This window comes from Heptranchias perlo, chromosome 32 (assembly GCF_035084215.1).
Source record: "Heptranchias perlo isolate sHepPer1 chromosome 32, sHepPer1.hap1, whole genome shotgun sequence".
Classification (NCBI taxonomy): domain Eukaryota; kingdom Metazoa; phylum Chordata; class Chondrichthyes; order Hexanchiformes; family Hexanchidae; genus Heptranchias; species Heptranchias perlo.
Genome location: NC_090356.1, coordinates 21,676,643 through 21,702,221, shown reverse-complemented (window position 1 = coordinate 21,702,221; position 25,579 = coordinate 21,676,643). Strand labels below are relative to the sequence as shown.

Sequence of the window (25,579 nt, the reverse complement as noted above, 5' to 3'; positions counted from 1 at the left end):
CCTGACTTCTATTTTTGTTCTGACAGATGGTCAATTGATTGAAGAGTTGGAGTCTTCTTCAGATGAAGAACATGGGGAAGAGTTTGATTTTGATGATATTCTGGATGAAGAAGAAGACGTCACGAGCAGAAACGGGCCAGAGCTCAACTTATCACCAGAGAAAACAGGCGATAATCAGGCTGCTGACACGGTGTCAGAATCGTTGACGTCTACCCCATCTGTGCAGGATGCAGTTCTACCAAACGCAAACCCACCTTCCATATCCCACACCATAGAAATTCTGAGCTCTACGTCTCATCTGAATAACGTCACGCCTTCCACACATTCTACTACACATTCTACCAACGCAGGTAAGAAAGAGAGGGACAGATCATTCCTGAATCCCATCCAATCCACCCAAAATAATTGTACTTGTACAGATTGACTTATCAGTGTACGTAATATTTAATTAGTAACAGGATTAGAAAACTAAGTATGCCAATAATCTCTAAAGCTCTGGAGTTCCTGTTCTGTTATGACTGTTGGAATATTATATAGGAATGAAATCAAAATAATGTTACATTGATATTCCAGGAATTGTCACACAGTTGCCTTTTTGAGTCAAGTAGAAGTGTGAAAGAGTATTATCAGCTTGACCGTTTATCACATGTGGTTATTCAGAAGATTCAGTATGCTGGGGACAGTGTGGATTGTACATAGCTTGTGAAAGAAGTGGTCTCAATGGGATGAAGGGGCTTTCCTCGTTCCTCAATTTCTTTTTTTCCAATCAATTTTATTCCCTTTTCCATTCCTGAAGGTTCTGACTCTTGCTGGAGTATTTTTCCACAGCTACTAGCATCCTTTGTGTATCTCGCCCAAATGGCCATTCATCATGTTTGGGTGAGAGAATGCGCGGATGATTGCTGATCTTGTTTCCGTGTTCACTCGATGTGTATACACACACACACACACACACACACACACACACACAGTTTCCAGCGGGGATCACTGAACAGCAATCAGCAGCAGGAATCTTGACAGATTTTCGCCTCTGTAACTTACGGGTACCGAGGCTAATTATACCACACTGCTTCTATGGCTGAAATCAGCTAAATCAACGCAGATTGCAGATCAAACCTCAAACATTATTACCTGTATGGCACAATACCTCACCACATTATGCATTTACCAACTAGGCCTCCAGTAGAGTTTGTCCCTCACTTTCTAAAGTTCTCGTGTTTCCCAGCAAGCAAGGAGGGAGAGTACATTCGTGGCATGCCCACCCCAGATTACTAATGCACATAAACTAATTGCCAATTACAGAGACAGATTGCTAATTTGTAACAAGTTATAGACAATGTTAAGCTGTCGCCTACTAGGAAATGGGTTGAGATGCCCCAAGCCCATGTCATATAGGACCTTTTTAGTTGCCATAGAGAGGAGACATTCATCCCATTCTTTGGGCTGGAATACAACTATGGCCACAGAGGTGAAAGGTCAGTAGTTGAGTCAAAGTCTTGCCACAAAGGTGAAGGGTCAGTGTTTTTTAAACTTCCTGCCCTTTGCGCAGATTTTTCTCCAGAATGTCAGCACAAAATTCGCAGAGAACACAGTTAAATTAATTTGCACATATGAAATTCAACATTGCATTATACAAGTTAATTGGTCTATTTGTAATAATGCACATTTGGGTTGATCTTGCGATTCACCATTCCCAGCAAGGAGTGGCTGACACAGGGAGCACATCTCGGGAAGTCACGAGCATGCAGTCCATGATTCTCCATTCATTAAAATGAAGAGATGGAAAGTTCCCGGGCTGTGTCACTCGATTTCCCCAAGATGCATTCACTGTGAATGCCGCTCCCCACTGACGGTGCTGGATCATGGAATCACCCATTTTTTAGACTTTTATACATTAATATGACAATATTGTGTAAAAAGAAAATCAGTTATTCACTTAACAGGAGCATGTTCTGTTGAACTGCTCTCAGTCCTCATAATAACTGAATTGGAAAATGTACCGCTCACTGTTCAACAAAGCTATATACATCAGTCTGTCCTGAATTAATTGCCTTCAGCTTGAGTAGTGGTAGGGGTGCTACATTTGCCCTCAGCATCCCTGGACTAGGGAGGGGAGTAGGGGGAGGGAAACATAAAATCAGTCAATGTTTTGTTCCCAATGTCTCAGGGAAATAGACAATGTCAGGCTATGTTATGATGACCTGCACGGCTGAATAACCTGTGGCCACTCACTCATGAGGTTTACACATGAAAAAGTAACTGATTGAGCAAGATACCCGAGGATGGCAAGCACCCATGGAATAGGAGCTCAACATAAGTCAGCACATTCAGGAGATAATAATTGGGAGGCTTGATTTGAAAAAAATAAATTAACAAGATGAAAAATTACACTGACAACCATTGACTTCTCTCATTTTTATTTCAGACTCTGCTGCTATAGCCTCTTGTTCAAGGTGAGTCTCTCATAAATTTGTCAGTCTCTTATATTCAATGTAATTATTGAAATCGTAAGTGAAAGGACTGGTTCTTACTTTACTAAACCAGGGGAAAGTTCAAATATATTTTTTTTTATTTGTTCTCGGGATGTGGGCAATGCTGGCAATGCCGCATTTATTGCCTATCCTTAGTTGCCCTGAGAAGGTGGTCATGTGCCTTTCCTTGAACTGCTGCAGTCCTATTGGTGATGGTGTCCCCACAACGGGATTAGGTGGGGAATTCCAGGATAATGACCCAGCAATGATGAAGGACAGGCAACATATGTCTAAATCAGGATTGTGTGTAACTTGGAGGAGAACTTGGAAGTGACAGTGTCCCCATGACATTGGTGCTGTTGTACTTCTCGGTGGTAGAGGTCACGGGGGAGGGAGATGCTCTCAAAGTAACATTGGTGAGTTACGGCAGTGTATCCTCTGGATAGTATATCCTGTAGCCACAGTGCACCGGTGAAGGAGGGGGGTGAACATTGAGTCCAGTGGCAGGGAGACCGATCAAGTGAACTGCTCCATGCTGGATGGTGTTGAGCTTCTTGAGTGTTGTTGCACCTGCACCCATCCAGATGAGTGGCAAATATTTCATCATACTCCTTTCCTGTGCCTTGTAGATGGTGGAGGGAATTTGAAGGATAAGTCACTTGTCACATAGTTTACCCTGCTTTTGTAACCACAGTGTTGAAATGGCAAGTCCATTTAAGCGTCTTGTCAATGGTGATTTCCCCCTCCCCCCAATCAAGTTGTTCATGGTGGGCAATTTGGTGATGGTGGTGTCGTTGGTGGCTGGGCCTTTTCTTGTTGGAAATGGCCATTGTCTGGCACTTATGTGGAACAAATGTTACCTGTCTCTTGTCAGATTAAGCCTGGATGTTGTCTATGTCCTCCTGCAGACTGGCATGGGTTGCTTTGTTATCAGTGAAGTTGTACTGGCTTGTGTGGAGGGTGGGGGGGATTCCTGTCTTCACACTGGAGAATTAACGTGTGAAGAGCTTGGACATCGATTTGGGGCTAAGCTTTCACAGAGGATGCAATTTGAGGTCGTTTTTTAAACTATTTTATTTTACTTAACTTTTATCCCTCCTCCCCTAAAGGAGCTGAGGGAGGTTCACTTTGTCATTTACTGATAGAGGGTTATTGTCAGAAAATGACAAAGGGATCTTGGAAATCACTCAATTTTACATTAATCTCATGTGTTAAAGAATTACGAGTGCTGGCAGTGCTATACAGGGAAGCCCTTAATAGTTGCCTGGACTGGGAGAACTGAGTGCAATAACTCTGTAACTGAAGAAGATAACTAACAGAAGAACTATTAATATTCCCCCTTCGTTGCAGTGAACAACACCCAAAACACAGGGGTCATTACAATAGCTTACTGGGAGCAATGATTGCAGTACTTCCTACCATTTCAAAATTTGAATGCATGGCTGAACATCAGTGGAGACTATATCAAGATTCATTGCACTGTCCCTGACTCAACCTCATTCTTTTTCATCGTGGAATTCTTTATCTGTACTTCAGACTTCCTTTCCTTGTACAATCTGTTTTTAAAAACCAAATTTAGCATCATTACTTCTAGATTAAGGTTACATTAGGGTATTTTTTTCCAATTGGCATTCTTTTAATGCCAGCGTCAATCAATTTAAGGCATGGCAGCAGGAACAATATCAGAATGTCGTTTAAGTAAATGAACATTCAGAGAAACGAGTACCTGAGGAGAAATCGAAGGAACATTGTCCATGGTATCCACTGAATCCAGGGAGCATTAAGGACATAAACAGGCAGTAATAACATGAAAATGATATTTCAATTGGCAAATCCAGTTCTTACCATTCTTTAACTGGTTCTGAATCTCATAAGGAAATAATAACATAATAATAGAAGGGATGCTGCAATAAGCCTCAGCAGCCTTATATTAAGGAAGGAAAAATCCACTCATGATTGGTTTCTAGTCGCCCCTGCTGAATGTGCGTTTGGATGAGGACAAGATTTCTGTGATTCACTCCCGCAGTCAAGTAGCTTACTCACACTTGCTGTCAAGTTTTACATCTGAACAATAAAAAAAAACTTGCATTTTGCTGCTTTGAGGGAGGTGTTGTCTTTTGAATGTGGCGTTAAACCGAGGTTCTGGTTTACTAGAAGTAAAGGGAATTAGGGGTTATGGGAAGCAGGCAGGAAATTGGACATGAATTTAGATTTGAGGTTAGGATCAGATCAGCCATGATCTTATTGAATAGCGGAGCAGGCTCAAGGGGCCGATTGGCCTATTCCTGCTCCTATTTCTTATGTTCTTATGTTCTGACTGTTTGCTCACATGGACATAAAACATCCTATTCCACTATTCAGATAAAAGCAGGAAATTTCCCCCATGTGCTGGCCAACAATCCTCCCTCAACCACCACCACCAAAAACAGATTAATATGGTTATTCATCTCATTGCTGTTTGTGAGACCTTACTTTGCCAATTTAACAACAGTGACTGTGCTTCAAAAATAACCTATTGATTGTCAAGTGCTTTAGGATGCCTGAAGATATGATAGGACACTATAAATGCAAATTCTTACTTTCTTATCTTGTATCTCAAAGCAACTGAAGCTTTTTGGAAGATGAGATTAAAGGATGTTCTGGGAAATAATGGCAGGACATGGTGCAATAAATCTCATTTCTGACACAGCGAGCATGCAGGGAGGAAGACACGTTTGTAGGACAGCTTATTGGAGTGACCTACAAAATCTCTTTGGATTAGAATGTCCCTAAACCAATTGATGTCTCGTCTGTTAGCTTGGTAGGTGCGGCTGTGGTGTTATAAATTGGATAGCCAGGTGGTGAAAGATAGAATACTAGAGCCTGGTCTTCAGTTCCTCCCAAGCCTTTATTCACAGAGATCCCCCTGACACACACACACCACACCCGACATAAGCTCTCATATAAAAAGGATACGAGAGTCCCCAGTTGACGCACACCAGCTGAATACAATTAACACTAATTGATATAAATCACATGATACAATGAACATGTGGGAGCAGTTGTCCAACCTCTCTGCTTGGTTACAGCATTGAACCCTGTGGACTGAGGATCGGCCTGTTATTATGGATTAAAACTTGGATTATAAACATTCCTTGGTATGCCAACAAAACAAAGTGTTTTTTGCTAACATACACCTGAAACCTATTTCTATAGAGCCCAAGCTTTACTGAAAACCAGTCGGGATAATAAGAATAACCATGAGATGGTTATGACATGGGGAGGGTAGGAATAATCCTTCAGGTCAGGGATGTAGCTGTTATATGAAAAGTTTTCTGGAGCAATTTAAAATTCGAGTAATTAATTTGCAAAACTGCAAATGAGACGATGACTCTTTTTCATTTGCCAGCTTATGAGATTGCCTGACTACCCACCTCAAGCATCAGTAGAAACAGTAACACCATGCATTTCAGGCTCAAGGCTGGTGTTATTCATCCAGATGAAAATACAGTCCCCACCACTTAAAATGTCCACGTTTGAAATAGGCAGTTGCTTATATCGGCCAAAATGCAAAAACCATTAACAATTGGCATTAACATCAATTTCAAAGTTGCCGGTCATAGCGTTTTAAGTGCTCTGTTTATTTTGTCCAGAAACAGCTGTGTTTACTCACTAGTGCCCACTTTATTAAGGAGTACTGAAACAAGAACAATCACAAGTAAATAGCAAAATCAAAAGTAAAATACTGCGGATGCTGGAAATCTGAAATAAAAACAGAAAATGCTGGAGAAGCTCAGCAAGTCAGGCAGCATCTAGGAACATAGGAACAGGAGTAGGCCATTCAGCCCCTCGTGCCTGCTCCGCCATTTGATAAGATCATGGCTGATCTGTGATCTAACTCCATATACCTGCCTTTGGCCCATATCCCTTAATACCTTTGGTTGCCAAAAAGCTATCTATCTCAGATTTAAATTTAGCAATTGAGCTAGTATCAATTGCCGTTTGCGGAAGAGAATTCCAAACTTCTACCACCCTTTGTGTGTAGAAATGTTTTCTAATCTCGCTCCTGAAAGGTCTGGCTCTAATTTTTAGATTGTGCCCCCTACTCCCAGAATCCCCAACCAGCGGAAATAGTTTCTCTCTATCCACCCTATCTGTTCCCCTTAATATCTTATAAACTTCGATCAGATCACTCCTTAACCTTCGAAACTCCAGAGACTACAACCCCAATTTGTGTAATCTCTCCTCATAACTTAACCCTTGAATTCCGGGTATCATTCTAGTAAACCTACGCTGCACTCCCTCCAAGGCCAATATGTCCTTCCGAAGGTGCGGTGCCTAGAACTGCTCACAGTACTCCAGGTGTGGTCTAACCAGGGTTTTGTATAGCTGCAGCATAACTTCTGCCACCTTGTACTCTAGTCCTCTAGATATAAAGGCCAGCATTCCATTAGCCTTCTTGATTATTTTCTGCACCTGTTCATGACACTTCAATGATCTATGTACCTGAACCCATAAGTCCCTTTGGACATTCACTGTTTTTAACTTTTTACCATCTGTGGAGAAAGAAACAGAGTTAACGTTTCAGGTCGAAGACCTTTTGTCAGAACTGGAAGATGTTAAAAGTGTTAAAGTTATAGAATCATAGAAGTTTACAACATGGAAACAGGCCCTTCGGCCCAACATGTCCATGTCGCCCAGTTTATACCACTAAGCTAGTCCCAATTGCCTGCACTTGGCCCATATCCCTCTATACCCATCTTACCCATGTAACTGTCCAAAAGCTTTTTAAAAGACAAAATTGTACCCGCCTCTACTACTGCCTCTGGCAGCTCGTTCCAGACACTCACCACCCTTTGAGTGAAAAAATTGCCCCTCTGGACCCTTTTGTATCTCTCCCCTCTCACCTTAAATCTATGCCCCCTCGTTATAGACTCCCCTACCTTTGGGAAAAGATTTTGACTATCTACCTTATCTATGCCCCTCATTATTTTATAGACTTCTATAAGATCACCCCTTAACCTCCTACTCTCCAGGGAAAAAAGTCTCAGCCTATCCAACCTCTCCCTATAAGTCAAACCATCAAGTCCCGGTAGCATCCTAGTAAATCTTTTCTGCACTCTTTCTAGTTTAATAATATCCTTTCTATAATAGGGTAACCAGAACTGTACACAGTATTCCAAGTGTGGTCTTACTAATGTCTTGTACAACTTCAACAAGACATCCCAACTCCTGTATTCAATGCTCTGACCAATGAAACCAAGCATGCTGAATGCCTTCTTCACCACCCTATCCACCTGTGACTCCACTTTCAAGGAGCTATGAACCTGTACTCCTAGATCTCTTTGTTCTATAACTCTCCCCAATGTCCTACCATTAACGGAGTAGGTCCTGGCCCGATTCGATCTACCAAAATGCATCACCTCACATTTATCTAAATTAAACTGCATCTGCCATTCATCGGCCCACTGGCCCAATTTATCAAGATCTCGTTGCAATCCTAGATAACCTTCTTCACTGTCCACAATGCCACCAATCTTGGTGTCATCTGCAAACTTACTAACCATGCCTCCTAAATTCTCATCCAAATCATTAATATAAATAACAAATAACAGCGGACCCAGCACCGATCCCTGAGGCACACTGCTGGTCACAGGCCTCCGGTTTGAAAAACAACCCTCTACAACCACCCTCTGTCTTCTGCCGTCAATCCAATTTTGTATCCAATTGGCTACCTCACCTTGGATCCCGTGAGATCTAACCTTATGTAACAACCTACCACGCGGTACCTTGTCAAAGGCTTTGCTAAAGTCCATGTAGACCACGTCTACTGCACAGCCCTCATCTATCTTCTTGGTTACCCCTTCAAAAAACTCAGTCAAATTTGTGAGACATGATTTTCCTCTCACAAAACCATGCTGACTGTTCCTAATCAGTCCCTGCCTCTCCAAATGCCCGTAGATCCTGCCTCTCAGAATACCCTCTAACAACTTACCCACTACAGATGTCAGGCTCACCGGTCTGTAGTTCCCAGGCTTTTCCCTGCCGCCCTTCTTAAACAAAGGCACAACATTTGCTACCCTCCAATCTTCAGGCACCTCACCTGTAGCTGTCGATGATTCAAATATCTCTGCTAGGGGACCCGCAATTTCCTCCCTAACCTCCCATAACGTCCTGGGATACATTTCATCAGGTCCCGGAGATTTATCTACCTTGATGCGCGTTAAGACTTCCAGCACCTCCCTCTCTGTAATATGTACACTCCTCAAGACATCACTATTTATTTCCCCAAGTTCCCTAACATCCATGCCTTTCTCAACCGTAAATACCGATGCGAAATAGTCATTTAGGATCTCACCCATCTCTTGTGGTTCCGCACATAGATGACCTTGTTGATCCTTAAGTGGCCCTACTCTCTCCCTAGTTACTCTTTTGCCCTTTATGTATTTGTAGAAGCTCTTTGGATTCACCTTTGCCTTATCTGCCAAAGCAATCTCATATCCCCTTTTTGCCCTCCTGATTTCTCTCTTAACTCTACTCTGGCAATCTCTATACTCTTCAAGGGATCCACTTGATCCCAGCTGCCTATGCATGTCATATGCCTCCTTCTTCTTTCTGACTTGGGCCTCAATCTCCCGAGTCATCCAAGGTTCCCTACTTCTACCAGCCTTGCCCTTCACTTTATAAGGAATGTGCTTACCCTGAACCCTGGTTAATACACTTTTGAAAGCCTCCCACTTACCAGACGTCCCTTTGCCTGCCAACAGACTCTCCCAATCAACTTCTGAAAGTTCCTGTCTAATACCATCAAAATTGGCCTTTCCCCAATTTAGAATTTTAACTTCTGGGCCAGACCTATCATTCTCCATAGCTATCTTAAAACTAATGGAATTATGATCACTGGTCCCAAAGTGATCCCTCACTAACACTTCTGTCACCTGCCCTTCCTTATTTCCCAAGAGGAGGTCAAGTTTTGCCCCCTCTCTAGTCGGGCCATCCACATACTGAATGAGAAATTCCTCCTGAATACACTCAACAAATTTCTCTCCATCCAAGCCCCTAATGCTATGGCTGTCCCAGTCAATGTTGGGAAAGTTAAAGTCCCCTACTATTACCACCCTATTTTTCTTGCAGCTGTCTGTAATCTCCTTACATATTTGCTCCTCAATTTCCCGTTGACTGTTTGGAGGCCTGTAGTACAATCCTATCAACGTGATCTCTCCCTTCTTATTTTTCAGTTCTACCCATATAGACTCCGTGGGCGAACCCTCGGATATATCCTCTCTCACTACTGCCGTGATGTTCTCCCTAATCAAGAACGCAACTCCCCCTCCTCTCTTACCTCCTGCTCTATCTTTCCTATAGCATCTGTACCCTGAAACATTGAGCTGCCAGTCCTGCCCCTCCCTTAGCCATGTTTCAGCCATGTGCCCATCCATGCCCTGAGTTCATCTACCTTGCCCATCAGACTTCTTGCATTGAAATAAATGCAGTTTAATCTAGACTTCCCTTGGTCTTTGCCCTGCTTTCTCAGACCATCTGTCCGGTCATGTTTTGTACACTCTCCCTTACTGCCTTTTGTTTCTGTCACCACTTTACTTCCCACTGACTTCCTGTATCGGTTCCCATCCCCCTGCCAATTTAGTTTAAACCCTCCCCAACAGCACTAGCAAACACTCCCCCTAGGACATTGGTTCCAGTCCTGCCCAGATGCAGACCGTCCAATTTGTACTGGTCCCACCTCCCCCAGAACTGGTTCCAGTGTCCCAGAAATTTGAATCCCTCCCTCTTGCACCATCTCTCAAGCCACATATTCATCCTCGCTATCCTGTCATTCCTACTCTGACTAGCCCGTGGCACTGGTAACAATCCTGAGATTACTACCTTTGAGGTCCTACTTTTTAGTTTAACTCCTAACTCCCTAAATTCAGCTTGTAGGACCTCATCCCGTTTTTTACCTATATCGTTGGTACCTATATGCACCACGACAACTGGCTGTTCACCCTCCCCCTCCAGAATGTTCTGCAGCCGCTCCGAGACATCCCTGACCCTTGCACCAGGGAGGCAACATACCATCCTGGAGTCTCGGTTGCGTCTGCAGAAACGCCTGTCTATTCCCCTTACAATCGAGTCCCCTATCACTATAGCTCTGCCACTCTTTTTCCTGCCCTCCTGTGCAGCAGAGCTAGCCACGGTGCCATGAACCTGGCCGCTGCCACCTTCCCCTGGTGAGCCATCACCCCCAACAATATCCAAAACGGTATACCTGTTTGAGAGGGGGATGGCCACAGGGGACCCCTGCACTACCTGCCTGCACCTCTTACTCTGCCTGGTGGTCACCCATTCACTTCCTGCCTGTACTCCCTTTACCTGCGGTGTGACCAACTCGCTAAACGAGCTATCCACGAGTTTCTCTGCATCGCGGATGCTCCACAGTGAGTCCACCCGCAGCTCCAGCTCCGAGATACGATCGGTCAGTAGCTGCAGGTGGACACACTTCCTGCACACATGGTCGGCAGGGACACTGGTAGTGTCCATGACTTCCCACATCTTGCAGGAGGGGCATATCACGGGTGCGAGGTCTGCTGCCATGACTTGCATTAGCTTAGTTACCCCTTTTAAATTACGTTGAAATTAGAAAATGTTAACTGTACTAGGGACCTAGGTACACTAAAAAACAAAACACTACCTGCTATAAAACCTGCAGACCTTCCCTTTCTTATTACTTTACTTACAGACAAATGGTAGAAATACTCACCTGAACCTCACCAATCAGCTGCCTTCCCTGTGCCGCGTCACTTTCTGACTGGTGACGTCACCCCGAACTCTGCCGCTGGTCTCAGAGCAAGCCTCGGGTCGCTGCTCTTTATATCCCCGCTCTCCGCTCTCTCGCCTCTGGTTCTGCCCAGGTCCGCCGCCGCTCAGGTCTCGGGCCTCGGGTCGCTGCTCTTTATATCCCCGCTCTCCGGTCTCTCGCCTCTGGTTCCGCCCAGGTCCGCCGCCGCTCAGGTCTCGGGCCTCGGGTCGCTGCTCTTTATATCCTCGCTCTCCGGTCTCTCACCTCTGGTTCCTGGACGGTCTGCACCTGGGCAGGGCCGGGACCGCTGTCCTAGGAGGAGTGTTTGCTAGTGCTGTTGGGGAGGGTTTAAACTAAAGTGGCAGGGGGTTGGGAACCTGAGCAGGGAGACAGAGGAAAGCGTAACAGGAAGGGACAGAAGGTATGGAGTAATAGGTAAAGTGTTAAAAAAGGAAAAAGCAGGAACTAAGCGTCACAAAACAGATTTGAAAGTTCTTTATCTGAATGCACGTAGCATTCGTAACAAAATGGACGAGTTAACGGCACAAATAACTACGTATGGGTATGATCTTGTGGCCATTACAGAAACATGGCTGCAGGGTGACAACGACTGGGAATTAAATGTGCCAGGGTATTTAACAATCAGGAAGGACAGGCAGGAAGGAAGGGGAGGTGGGGTGGCTATGTTAATAAAGGAAGGAATCACTGTAATACAGATAAATGATATTGGGACAAAGCATCAAGATAATGAAACAGTTTGGGTAGAGATAAGGAATAATAAGGGGAAAAAAACACTAGTGGGCGTAGTATATAGGCCTCCTAATAGTTGCAACTCTGCTGGAAGAAGTATTAATCAGGAAATGGTCGGGGCATGTAATAAGGGAACAGCTATAATTATGGGGGATTTTAACTATCATATTAACTGGACAAATCAAATTGGGCAGAGCAGCCTTGAGGAAGAGTTCATTGAGTGCATCAGGGATGGATTTCTTGAGCAGTATGTAACTGATCCTACAAGGGGGGAGGCAACCTTGGACCTGGTCCTGTGTAATGAGTCAGGATTAATTAATAATGTCCTAGTTAAGGATCCCCTTGGAACGAGCGACCACAACATGGTTGAATTCCATATCCAATTAGAGGGTGAGAAGGTTGATTCTCAAACAAGCGTACTGAGCTTGAATAAAGGAGACTATGATGGTATGAGAGCGGAATTGATTAAAGTGGACTGGGAAAATAGATTAAAGGGTAAGACGGTACATGAGCAGTGGTGTTCATTTAGGGAGTTATTTTACAACTTTCAAAATAAATATATTCCACTGAGGAAAAAAGGGTGTAAAAGAAATGACAGCCATCCGTGGCTAAGTAAAGAAATCAAGGATAGTATCCGACTAAAAACAAGGACATATAAGGTAGCCAAACTTTGTGGGAGGATAGAAGATTGGGAAGTCTTCAAAAGACAGCAAAAAGTAACTAAAGGATTGATTAAGAAAGGGAAGTTAGATTATGAAAATAAATTAGCAAAAAATATAAAAACAGATAGCAAGAGTTTCTATAGTTATATAAAAAGAAAAAGGGTGGCTAAGGCAAACGTAGGTCCCTTAGAGGATGAGACCGGGAAATTAATGGTGGGAAACATGGAGATGGCAAAAATGCTGAACAAATATTTTGTTTCAGTCTTTACGGTAGAGGACACTAAGAATATCCCAACACTGGACAAACAGGGGGCTCTACGGGGGGAGGAGCTAAATACGATTAAAATCACTCAGGAGATGGTACTCAGTAAAATAATGGGACTCAAAGCGGATAAATCCCCTGGACCTGATGGCTTACATCTTAGGGTCTTGAGGGAAGTGGCAGTAGGGATTGTGGATGCTTTGGTGATAGTTTTCCAAAATTCCCTGGACTCAGGAGAGGTCCCGGCAGATTGGAAAACTGCTAATGTAACACCGTTATTTAAAAAGGGTAGTAGGCAGAAGGCTGGAAATTATAGGCCAGTTAGCCTAACATCTGTGGTGGGTAAAATTTTGGAGTCTATTATGAAGGAGACAGTAACGGAACATTTAGATAAGCACAATTTAAAAGGACAAAGTCAGCATGGCTTTATGAAGGGGAAGTCATGTCTGACAAATTTCCTTGAGTTCTTTGAGGATATAACGTACAGGGTGGATAAAGGGGAACCAGTGGACGTAGTGTATTTAGACTTCCAGAAGGCATTCGACAAGGTGCCACATAAAAGATTATTACTTAAGATAAAAAATCACGGGATTGGGGGTAATATTCTGGCATGGGTGGAGGATTGGTTATCGAACAGGAGGCAGAGAGTTGGGATAAATGGTTCATTCTCGGACTGGCAACCAGTAACCAGTGGTGTTCCACAGGGGTCGGTGCTGGGTCCCCAACTCTTTACAATCTATATTAACGATTTGGAGGAGGGGACCGAGTGCAACATATCAAAATTTGCAGATGATACAAAGATGGGAGGGAAAGTAGAGAGTGAGGAGGACATAAAAAACCTGCAAGGGGATATAGACAGGCTGGGTGAGTGGGCGGAGATTTGGCAGATGCAATATAATATTGGAAAATGTGAGGTTATGCACTTTGGCAGGAAAAATCAGAGAACAAGTTATTTTCTTAATGGCGAGAGACTGGAAAGTACTGCAGTACAAAGGGATCTGGGGGTCCTAGTGCAAGAAAATCAAAAAGTTGGTATGCAGGTGCAGCAGGTGATCAAGAAGGCCAACGGAATGTTGGCTTTTATTGCTCGGGGGATAGAATATAAAAACAGGGAGGTATTGCTGCAGTTATATAAGGTATTGGTGAGACCGCACCTGGAATACTGCATACAGTTTTGGTGTCCACACTTAAGAAAAGACATACTTGCTCTCGAGGCAGTACAAAGAAGGTTCACTCGGTTAATCCCGGGGATGAGGGGGTGGACATATGAGGAGAGGTTGAGTAGATTGGGACTCTACTCATTGGAATTCAGAAGAATGAGAGGCGATCTTATTGAAACATATAAGATTGTGAAGGGGCTTGATCGGGTGGATGCAGTAAGGATGTTCCCAAAGATGGGAGAAACTAGAACTAGGGGGCATAATCTTAGAATAAGGGGCTGCTCTTTCAAAACTGAGATGAGGAGAAACTTCTTCACTCAGAGGGTGGTAGGTCTGTGGAATTTGCTGCCCCAGGAAGCTGTGGAAGCTACATCATTAGATAAATTTAAAACAGAAATAGACAGTTTCCTAGAAGTAAAGGGAATTAGGGGTTATGGGGAGCGGGCAGGAAATTGGACATGAAGCTGAGTTCGGATCGGTCAAGGCCCTGTGGGTGGCGGAGAGGGCCCAGGGGCTGAGTGGCCGGGTCCTGCTCCTACTTCTTGTGTTCTTTAGATTTGTGGTTGGGATCAGATCAGCCATGATCTTATTGAATGGCGGAGCAGGCTCGAGGGGCCGATTGGCCTACTCCTGCTACTATTTCTTATGTTCTTATGTTCCGCCCAGGTCCGCCGCCGCTCAGGTCTCGGGCCTCGGGTCGCTGCTCTTTATATCCCCGCTCTCCGGTCTCTCGCCTCTGGTTCCGCCCAGGTCCGCCCTTGAGCAAGTACAGAGCCAGGGAAAGTGGGGGGAAGGAGGGAAGGTCTATGATAGGGTAGAGGGCACGAGTGATTAAATGACAAAAGGATGATGGTGCAAGGCAAGGAAGGTGGTGATGGGTCAGGTTAAGAAACAAAAGATTGATCAGGAGTAGCTATAAATGGCAGCAGCAGAACCATTACCAGCACTAGCTGACTGAAAAAATTGGAGCAGTTGTTATGATATGAAATTATTGAAATCAGTGGTGAGTCTGGAAGGCTGTAAAGTGCCTAAAGGAAAGATGAGGTGCTGTTCCTCGAGCTTACGTTGAGCTTCATTGGAACAGTGTAAGAGGCCGAGGTCGGAGTAGGAGTGGGAAGGGGAATTTTTAAAAATTATTCGTTCATGGGATGTGGGCGTAGCTAGCGAGGCCAGCATTTATTGCCCATCCCTAATTGCCCTTGAGAAGTTGGTGGTGAGCCGCCATCTTGAACCGCTGCAGTCCATGTGGTGAAGGTTCTCCCATAGTGCTGTTAGGAAGGGAGTTCCAGGATTTTGATCCAGCGATGATGAAGTAACGGCGATATATTTTCAAGTCGGGATGGTGTGTGACTTGGAGAGGAACGTGCAGGTGGTGTTGTTCCCATGAGCCTGCTGCCCTTGTCCTTCTAGGTGGTAGAGGTCGCGGGTTTGGGAGGTGCTGTCGTAGAAGCCTTGGCGAGTTGCTGCAGTGCATCCTGTGGATGGTACACACTGCAGCCACTGTGCGCCGGTGGTGAAGGGAGTGAATGTTTAGGGTGGTGGATGGGGTGCCAATCAAGCGGGCTGCTTTGTCCTGGATAGTGTCGAGCTTCTTGAGTGTTGTTGGAGCTGCACTCATCCAGGCAAGTGGAGAGTATTCCATCACACTCCTGACCTGTGCTTTGTAGATGGTGGAAAGGCTTTGGGGAGTCAGGAGGTGAGTCAGTCGCTGCAGAATACCCAGCCTCTGACCTGCTCTCGTAGCCACAGTATTTATGTGGATGGTCCAGTTAAGTTTCTGGTCAATGGTGACCCCCAGGATGTTGATGATGGGGGATTTGGTGATGGTAATGCCATTGAATGTCAAGGGGAGACGGTTAAACTCTCTCTTGTTGGAGATGGTAATTGCCTGGCACTTGTCTGGCACGAATGTTACTTGCCACTTATCAGCCCAAGCCTGGATATTGTCCAGGTCTTGCTGCATGCGGGCACGGAGGGCTTTATTATCTGAGGGATTGCAAATGCAACTGAACACTGTGCAATCATCAGTGAACATCCCCATTTCTGACCTTATGATGGAGGAAAGGTCATTGATGAAGCAGCTGAAGATGGTTGGGCCTAGGACACTGCCCTGAGGAACTCCTGCAGCAATGTCCTGGGGCTGAGATGATTGGCCTCCAACAACCACTACCATCTTCCTTTGTGGTAGGTATGATTCCAGCCACTGGAGAGTTAAAATGGTAAGCGGTAAATAGTGCCTTTTTATGGTCCAAGTACCTTTCATGTGCTTAATTCCTTCTAATCCCCTATAAGTGGTGTGGGGTTACAGTTTGTACTGAGCACAGACTGCAGTAGCAAACATGACGTCAAGAGTGATCTACAATATATATAATAGGGTACTGCCATAGCTACCCCGTTATACCGGCCATCGCATACAGCAGGCAAATCATGTTCACACTAACGTACCCGCAACAAACAGTGGGGACTGTAATCCCTTTATGTTTTTTCCCCTTCTCCAATTTTCTCCTCTACCCACTCTCGTGAATGCTGGAAATACTCAGCAGGTCAGGCAGCATCTGTGGAGAGAGAAACAGAGTTAATGGGCCCGATATTACCATGGCGGCGGGTTCGTGGTGGGGGTGGGGGGGGGGGGGTCGATTAGGCGCGTGGGTAACGCGCCCGGTGAAATCAGTCTGCTCCGCACGCAATCGCAGGCTAATTGGATCCACTTACCTGTTCTTCCGCGTTCCCCGCTGCTAAGCTGCGCGGCGGGCGGGCTGCGTATGCGCAGTAAGGTCTGTCAGCTGGAGGAGCCCTGTTTAAAGGGGCAGTCCTCCACTGACTGATGCTGCAGGAAATAGGAAAAATTACAGCATGGAGCAGCCCAGGGGGAAGGCTGCACTCCAGCTCTTATTGGATGGGGTGAGGAGGAGGGTGAGGACAGAGATCTTCCCCCCGGCAGGCGGGAGGAAGCGGCCTGCCTCTGCCATCAAGGAGGCCTGGCTCGAGGTGGCAGAGGAGGTCACCTGCACCACCAACATATCGCCCACCTGCATACAGTGCAGGAGGCGCTGCAATGACCTAAGGAGGTCAGCCAAAGTGAGTACACTTACTCATTCCCCTACGCTCCGTCTGCCACATCACCACCCCCACCCCACATCTCCTTCGGCACTGCCAACACTACTCTGTCACATCACTCCTCACACCCACTCAAACCTCATCCTCATCTTACCTGCACCTACTCACCTCGCCAGTACTCATCCCGCCACTACCACTCAACCCAATCCTCATACAATCTCATGGCTCTATCTCATACTCACCCTCTCGTGCATCTCTTTCACGGTCAGCCTCACTCAACCTGCCACTCCCTGTGCTGCAGCCACAGGGCATGCATCACATATGTGCAGTAGGCAGCGTAAGGCAAACGTGTTGTGAGCATGAAGGGGATGCACAAGGGTGTTTGAGGGTTTGTCATGGTTTTTACTTCTATTTAATTTCTGATCAACTCACATTACATATTATATTGGCACCACTACTGCCACGTCTTTGCGAATCTTGTCTGGTTTGTGCAATAATGCCCTTTCCTGAGGATCACAATGAAGACCCACAACTGATGCCACCCATTGTGTCACTGCAGAGTGGGTGTAGGTGTATTTGCAGGGCTCTTTTGTGCAAACGACTGAGAGACATCGGTGACACCCTGGAAGGATGCGGAGGAGTTGTTGAGGGCAGTGGTGACTTTGACAGCGACAGGTAAGAAGATGGTGCTCGGGCCAGCCGGGAGCAGCTCGGCATGAAGGAGGCTGCAGATGTCCACGACTACATGTCGAGTGACTCTGAGCCTCCATGTGCACTGCTGCTCAGAGAGGTCCAGGAAGCTAAGCCTCAGTCTGTGGACCCTGTGGCGATGGTAGTGCCCTCTGTGACGCATCTCTCTCTGCGGTTGCCCTTCCTCCTGCTGTGCAGGTGGATGTGTCACAGCACTCTGTTGTGGAGCTTCACATGTCAGAGGTGGACGGCGTGGATGGCGAGGCTGGTGAGACTGTTCGCCCTCCGAGGAGGTCATGAATGCAGCTACGGCGGCCCCCATCCAGAAGATGTACATCTGAGGGGGTCCGCAAGGTAGGTAAATGTGTCTGGACCCCGGGGTAAGTGTGCAAGTTGGTGAATTTTGTTGTTAGGAGGAGTGTGTTGGAGGCCAAACTTTGTCCAAAGTGACAGAGTGGCCTCCTGCAATGAGTGAGGGTCTCCCCCACCACCACCTGTCAAATGGACCTTTGCAGCTGCCACAGGCTGATGGCCGCAATACGTCCATTTGAACTGGGAGTGCTTCCCCCAGTACGGGAAACAGTCTCAGTCAGTTGCAAAATCCCATCCCTGCTAAAATAACAGGTCAATCAGGTCTGTCAACAACCTGAAGTACCTGTTTAAGTACTTTAAGTGGCACCCCGCCGGCTTTAATTGCAGGCAGGAGTCCCACATGCGGGGGCTGCGCGCGCGTGTCAGCGCGTCAGTGGGGAAACCCGGAAGTGGGCGGGTTGGAGCCGGGCTCCAGACCCGCCTCGGGAATCCCCGATTTTCGCAGCCCCCCCGCCACGAACGCACCCGATCGCGGGTGCGAAAATCAAGCCCAATGTTTCAGGTCAATGCCCTTTTTATTTCAGATTTCCAGCATCCACAGTATTTTGCTTTTGTCTCATGAAATGTTGACATCCTTGCTGAGCAGTGATTCCACTGTTGCCAGATTCCTCATTCAAGTGGTCATTATTCACGAGTGAACCTAGATGGTAAATATCAGTAGGATATTGAACTATGGAAGATATCATAGGCAAGCCCAATTCTGCCTTCATTGGAATTCATACACATACACTTTCAGCAGGGGTTATTGGATCACAATCAGGATCAAGAACACTAGTCTGATATTCTTTGAGTCCCTAACCTTGCCCCAGTTGATATCAGCTAACTCAGCACAGACTGCGGATTTAACTTGTGACCATCCTGCTATATAATGTTCTTAGACAGTGACTTTATCTCTAAACTATTGGGGAGCCCCCTTCTTATAGAATCACAGAAAGGTTACAGCATGGGAGGAGGCCATTTGGCCCATCGAGTCTGCGCCGGCTCTATGCCAGAGGAATCCAGCTAGACCCACTCCCCCGCCCTATCCCCATAGCCCTGCAAATTTTTTCCTTTCAAGTACTTATCGAGTTCGCTTTTGAAGGCCATGATTGAATCTGCCTCCACCACCCCCTTGGGCAGTGCATTCCAGATCCTAACCACTCGCTATGTAAAAAAAGTTTTTCCTCATGTCACCTTTGGTTCTTTTGCCAATCACCTTAAATCTATGTCCTCTGTTTCTTGTCCCTTCCGCCAATGGGAACAGTTTCTCTCTATCTACTCTGTCTAGACCCCTCATGATTTTGAATACTTCTGTCAGATCTCCTCGCAACCGTCTCTGTTCCAAGGAGAACAACCCCAGCTTCTCCAGTCTATCCACGTATCTAAAGTCCCTCATCCCTGGAATCATTCTAGTAAATCTCTTCTGCACCCTCTCTAAGGCCTTCACATCTTTTCTAAAGTGTGGTGCTCAGAACTGGACACAATACTCCAGTTGTGGCCAAACCAGTGTTTTATAAAGATTCATCATAACGTCCATACTTTTGTACTCTATGCCTCTATTTATAAAGCCCAGGATCCTGTATTTTTTTTAACCACTTTCTCAACCTGCCCTGCCACCTTCAACGATCTGTGCACATATACCCCCGATCTTTCTGTTCCTGTATCCCTTTTAGAGTTGTGCCTTCTAGTTTATATTGCCTCTCCTCGCTCTTCCTACCGAATTGTATCACTTCGCATTTTTCTGCGTTAAATTTCATCTGCCATGTGTCCGCCATGCCACCAGCCTGTCTATATCCTCCCGAAGTCTATCCTCCTCACTGTTTACTACCCTTCCAAGTTTTGTATCATCTGTAAATTTTGAAATTTTGCCCTGTACAGCCAAGTCCAAGTCATTAATATATATCAAGAAAAGCAGTGGTCCCAGCACCGACCCCTGGGGAACACCACTATACACCTCCTTCCAATCCGAAAAACAATCATTCACCACTACTCTCTGTTTCCTGTCACTTAGCCAATTGTGTATCCATGTTGCTACTGCCCCCTTTATTCCATGAGCCGCAATCTTGATCATAAGATTACCATACGGCACTTTATCAAACGCCTTTTGAAAGTTCATATACACCACATCAACTGCATTGCCCTTACCTGCCCCCTCTGTTACCTCATCAAAAAACTCTATCAGGTTAGTTAAACACGATTTGCCTTTAACAAATCCGTGCTGGCTTTCCCTAATCAATCCACACTCGTCCAAGTGACTGCTAATTCTGTCCTGGATTATCGTTTCTAAAAGTTTCCCCACCACCAAGGTTAAACTGACTGGCCTGTAGTTGCTGGGTTTATCCTTACACCCTTTTTTGAACAAGGGTGTAACATTTGCAATTCTCCAGTCCTCTGGCACCACCCCTGTATCTACGGATGTTTGGAAGAGTTTATCCGCAATTTCCACCCTTATTCCCTCTGCAACCTAGGATGCTTTGAATTTTAAAGATTTTATAAATGGCTGGAGGCAAATTTTCTTGATCATCTGCTATTCCTTTAGCAACAGGGCTAGGTTAAACAAGACATAACACATGCTGGAATGTTTAGGAATGCACTCCTGATAGTCCACATAAAAGCTGCTCCTTGCTAATGTTTCGCCTTCACTTTGTATCTTAAAACGCAATAGGATGAGTGCTTCACCCTGACTGGTGTGACTTGTGTCTGGTAGGCCTCAGTGAAACTTGAACCCATTGTTAGAAGAAATAGCTAGATGGACAAACAAGCTTGGCCTGTCACCTGTTATTATTATTCTTGAAGGATTTATCTCTTGCCACTGTTCCTCCAGATGGGTTTTTGAAGTATTATTTTATCCCGTACAAATCTCCTGATAAATCCAGGAGGATTGCCAAACATCCTTGCCCCCCTATAGTTACAGGCAAACCTCCCAATTAACACTGCTTCAGACAGACTGCTGAGATAGCTTCCAGGTATTGGAGATGGTGTCAGTTTGTACTGTTTGTGCTTGCCCACTGTGTCAGCACCTGGAGGGTTTTGGTTGTAGCATCAACACTGTGGCTTGTTTGGATAGGATAAAGAATGCTTCAGATGCTTTGTGGGCCTACTATTGTGACAACTATTGTGGCAAGGAGTCAGGAATGGGGATCAGATCAAATAATGTCTCCTGGTTTAGTCTCAGGGAGTACATGATTTTCTCTGACTGGGCTATCTTTTTTATGGTGCCTCAATCCATAACATATCTTCCTCTCCCCTCCTCTTTCCGAAGGGACTGTTCCCTTCACCCTAGTCCACTCCTCCATTACCCCTAACACCTGCTCTTTTCCTACACCTACCCTTTCACTTCCATCCATATCACCGTCCAGGGCCTCAAACACTCCTTCCAGGTTTTACTTGTACTTCTTCCATCCTAGTATACTATATTCGCTGCTCACGATGCAGCCTTGCTCTACATCGGGTGCCCAAACGCAGATTGGGTGATCGCCTTGATGAACACCTCCGTTCTATCCACACGTGTGACCCTGAGCTTCCGGTCGCTTGCCACTTTAATTCTCCATCCCAATCCCACTCTGACCTCTGTCCTTGGCCTCCTACGTCGTTCTAGTGAAGCTCAATGCAAGCTCGAGGAACAGCATCTCCATTTTTTACTAAGCACTTCACAGCCTTCTGGCCTTAACATTGACTTTAACAACTTCAGAGCTTAATCACAGCTGCCATTTTCTCTCGCACAGCAGGTGCTGGTAATGTAGGATGGTACACCAGTGGAAATGGAGGAGGTTGTGGTTTGGTGTTTGGGATGGAGGACCCCTATCAGTACTAGGATAGTCTGCACCCCTGGTGTCACCTGCTTTTTTCTTCCACCACACTCCCGGGCCACTGGAGCCTCCTCCACTTTGCCAGATTTCCCATGTTTCCCTCGACTTCTGCTATTCTGCTGCAACCATTCACACGTCCTCTGGGTCTTGGATATGTCTTTTAATTCTTTCATTATTGCCTCCTTTAGTCTTACACCATCACCACCTGTCATTCAATCATCTCCTGCCCTCCATCTAATCACAGACCATTCTTTTTTTTTCTCCCTGCCCGATTATCCCTGGTTCTGTTCCCCTGTATAAGCTGTTCATCTTCTCGTTCTGACAAAAGACCATCAACCTGAAACATTAGCACTCCCTTCCTCTCCTCACAGCTGCTGCATTACCTGCTGAGTGTTTCCAGCATTTTCTGTTTTTATTTCAGATTTTCAGCATCTGCAGTATTTTGCTGTTTGTTTAATTGATTGACTGGATGGGGGTTAATTTTTATTATAATCAGCACCAGTTTGAAATTAGGTAAAATTGATTTCTTTTTAGTACATTTGCTGGTATTTTTTTTTGAAAACGTCACAATTTTTGTACTCATCAAAGGTGAGGGGAGTGGAATCGTTTACTATTACTGAGACCATGCTGTGTAAACCTCGCTGTGGAGATCCAGATCGGGTACAGCACGGCTTTGATGAAGGGTAAATTTCAATCCACGTTGTCCCTTCAGGCACTCCCAGTCTTGGTATTGCATGGTCAGATGCAGAGTAAAGCTCCCTCTGCTCTATCCCAATAATGTACCTTAACCAACCCATGCTTAGAAAAGTGCCCATTCTGCATTTCCATTTCCCACACCAGCCATCCTGTGGCATCTCTAAGTCAATTGTGTGTTGTGTACTCATGGCAGTTGGGTTGGGATTGCCTCAAACACATTTCATGTAGGATCCTTACAATCAAAATTGCTTTGTACCTACACATCAGTGTAAAATGTGTGGTATGCGTCCAGTGTGAATATAGGCTAGTAATGTAAGACCACCTTGAGGTATTCTCATAACTCTTTGATTTAACACCAGTGCAACTGCAGCCATTGCAAAGCGGATTTAAAAAAGTTCCCACTGACTGCCCAGGAACTTCATTTTTCATGTTTTTAGTGCATGTGAAAAGCTGACTCAATAATCTTAAAACATAACCAGCATTTGGATGCATGTAAGACTTCCATTTCTCTCAGCTGGAGGATGGTGCAGTGGCAACAGTATAACTTGACTTTACATACACCATGTTGCTCCAAGCCTGTACCAGTCTCAAAACTTGTACCTGCAGTATAAATGGACCCTTAGTCAGTGGGTAAAGCAGTGACAATGCAATGCATTAATACTAACTATTCAAGAGAAAGGTAATTGTGGTAAACTCTATTGCTAATATTTGAGAAAGGAAAATGGGAATGATATCAAAGAGTTAATCCCTTTGCTGGTGTGTAAATTATTCTGATTCTCAGGCATGTCTCATATCACTGTGTCACTGGCCCCGCCCCAGCAACAGTGAAAATTCAGGAGCTTTACTGCTTGTGCCAGCTTGGTTTGTTAGCACCAGGCCAGTGTGCGTGACTGGATTCATGGAAGAGATTTTTAAAGAAAAATTCTTTGCGGAGAAAGGGATAGAGGAGAATCACTGAGCTAGATTGTTTGTGCGTGTGTGAGAGAGGGAGAGCGGGAGGTGGATTTTTAATTCTTTCGGTAGAACTATGAACTGCAGGAGTGAAGCCTGCAACAGGTATGTGGCTGTTTCCGTGGCTGTTGGTGGTGGTAGTTCCAATTACCAGGTAAGGGGTCCCACAGCGGAGTGGATCATATCTTGAATAACGTAGCTATGCTGTAAATATACATTAATGCAAATTCACTTAGAACTGTCATGTGACTAATCCAAAGCAGTTTACCCGGAAGGATCTCAGGTTTAGTGAGGCAGATTACAAAATTAAAAGATGATTTCGTTTTATTTTTCTCTCGCCTTTTATTTTGCTTCCTTTCCTTTCTCATGATCACACTTAGCTCCTGCAATTTCCTATTGCTCAACTGTCTCTCTGAATAAAATGTTAACTCTTTGAATGCAGCCTTTTCTTTCTAGTTTACAGTAACAATCACTTTCAAGATATTCGATTATTCTCCCCTCTCCTGAAGGCACAGACTCATGGATATATTTCCATGGAGATTAGCCACCCTCCATTACTTCTCACCCCAGTGTCCATTCTTTATTTGCGAGCCTAGACAGTGAGTGTTGGTAGGCTATTCTCCTTTTGGGGTGCAGCATAGCTGAGTACAATCCTGTTCTCATCTGACATCCAAATATTTGCACTTGCTAGGAGAGTTGCTTGACAGTAAGCAGAAACTCGCTTGATAGCAAGCAGAAAAGAGGATCCTGGCCCATTTCCCTTCCATAGCCCAGGGATGCTGAGGTAGTGCCACTGTCTCCAAACCAGCTGTAATAAGCTAACTTAGCTCAGACTGGGGATTGAATCATGGACTTTCCATGTCTGTATGGCTCAGTATGACACTAAGCGTCGCACTTACTGACTATTTTTACGCATTCCTGAAACAGATTATTGTATAATTTTATAGAAATTATAAGAACATAAGAAATAGGAGCAGGAGTAGGCCAATCGGCCCCTCGAGCCTGCTCCGCCATTCAATAAGATCATGGCTGATCTGATCCTAACCTCAAATCTAAATTCATGTCCAATTTCCTGCCCGCTCCCCGTAACCCCTAATTCCCTTTACTTCTAGGAAACTGTCTTCTAGGAAATTATCTGCCCTAATTGGCTGTGAATAACTGTCCGGTGCAGTATTGAGCCCTAAGTCTAGGAAGGTTCCAGGTTTGATACTTCATCTGAGCTGAGTTAGTTGATCTGACCAAGGATGAGGGACTTCAGTATATGTGGAGAGACTAGAGAAGCTGGGATTGTTCTCCTTCGAGCAGAGAAGGTTATGGGGGGATTTAATAGAGAGCTTCAAAATTATGAGTGGTTTTGATAGAGTAAATAAGGAGAAACTGTTTCCACTAGCAGGAGAGTCGGTAACCAGAGGACACAGATTTCAGATAATTGACAAAAGAACCAGAGGGGAGATGAGGAGAATTTTTTTTTAATGCAGTGAGTTGTTATGATCCAGAATGCACTCCTTGAAAGGGTGGTGGAAGCAGATTCAGTAGTAACTTTCTAAAGGGAATTGGAAATATATTTGAAAAGAAAAAAATTGCAGGGCTATGGGAAAAGAGCAGCGGAGTGGGACTAATTGGATAGCTCTTTCACAGAGCCGGCACAGGCACGATTGGCGAAATGGCCTCCTTCTGTGCTGTATGATTCTATAATTCTATCTCAGTTGGGGTGATAATGGGGGCATCGCACATATTACTGGGAACAAAATCAGATTTCCAGGGGCATGTAGTCATGACAACAAACTTGCATCACCAAACAGTTTGCATTGATCCTCCTGGCCTAAAAAAGTACTCATCAGGTCAGCTTTTGTTTTCAGTTGAAAAATTGCCACAGGTGTCACTGATATGTCAAGGCACGGAGAGAGCTATGCTAAATATCTCCACTTGTGAGGTACCAGTTGT

At 45.1% G+C, this 25,579-nt stretch overlaps 1 protein-coding gene across 3 annotated transcripts in view; it reads left to right on the top strand.

Moving 5' to 3' along the window:
* The window catches only part of LOC137301158 (rho guanine nucleotide exchange factor 10-like protein), a 151,802-nt gene that overhangs the window by 43,402 nt on the left and 82,821 nt on the right, over window positions 1-25,579 (top strand). Inside the window, exons 4-5 of one of the 3 annotated variants that reach the window (XM_067970603.1) lie at window positions 27-350; window positions 2,426-2,453. In XM_067970603.1, coding sequence (XP_067826704.1) covers window positions 27-350; window positions 2,426-2,453 — 352 coding nt within the window. Of the gene's footprint in view, window positions 1-26; window positions 351-2,425; window positions 2,454-23,587; window positions 23,790-25,579 lie in introns of those variants that run through there. The other 2 variants (XM_067970605.1, XM_067970604.1) reach the window with 2 other exon arrangements.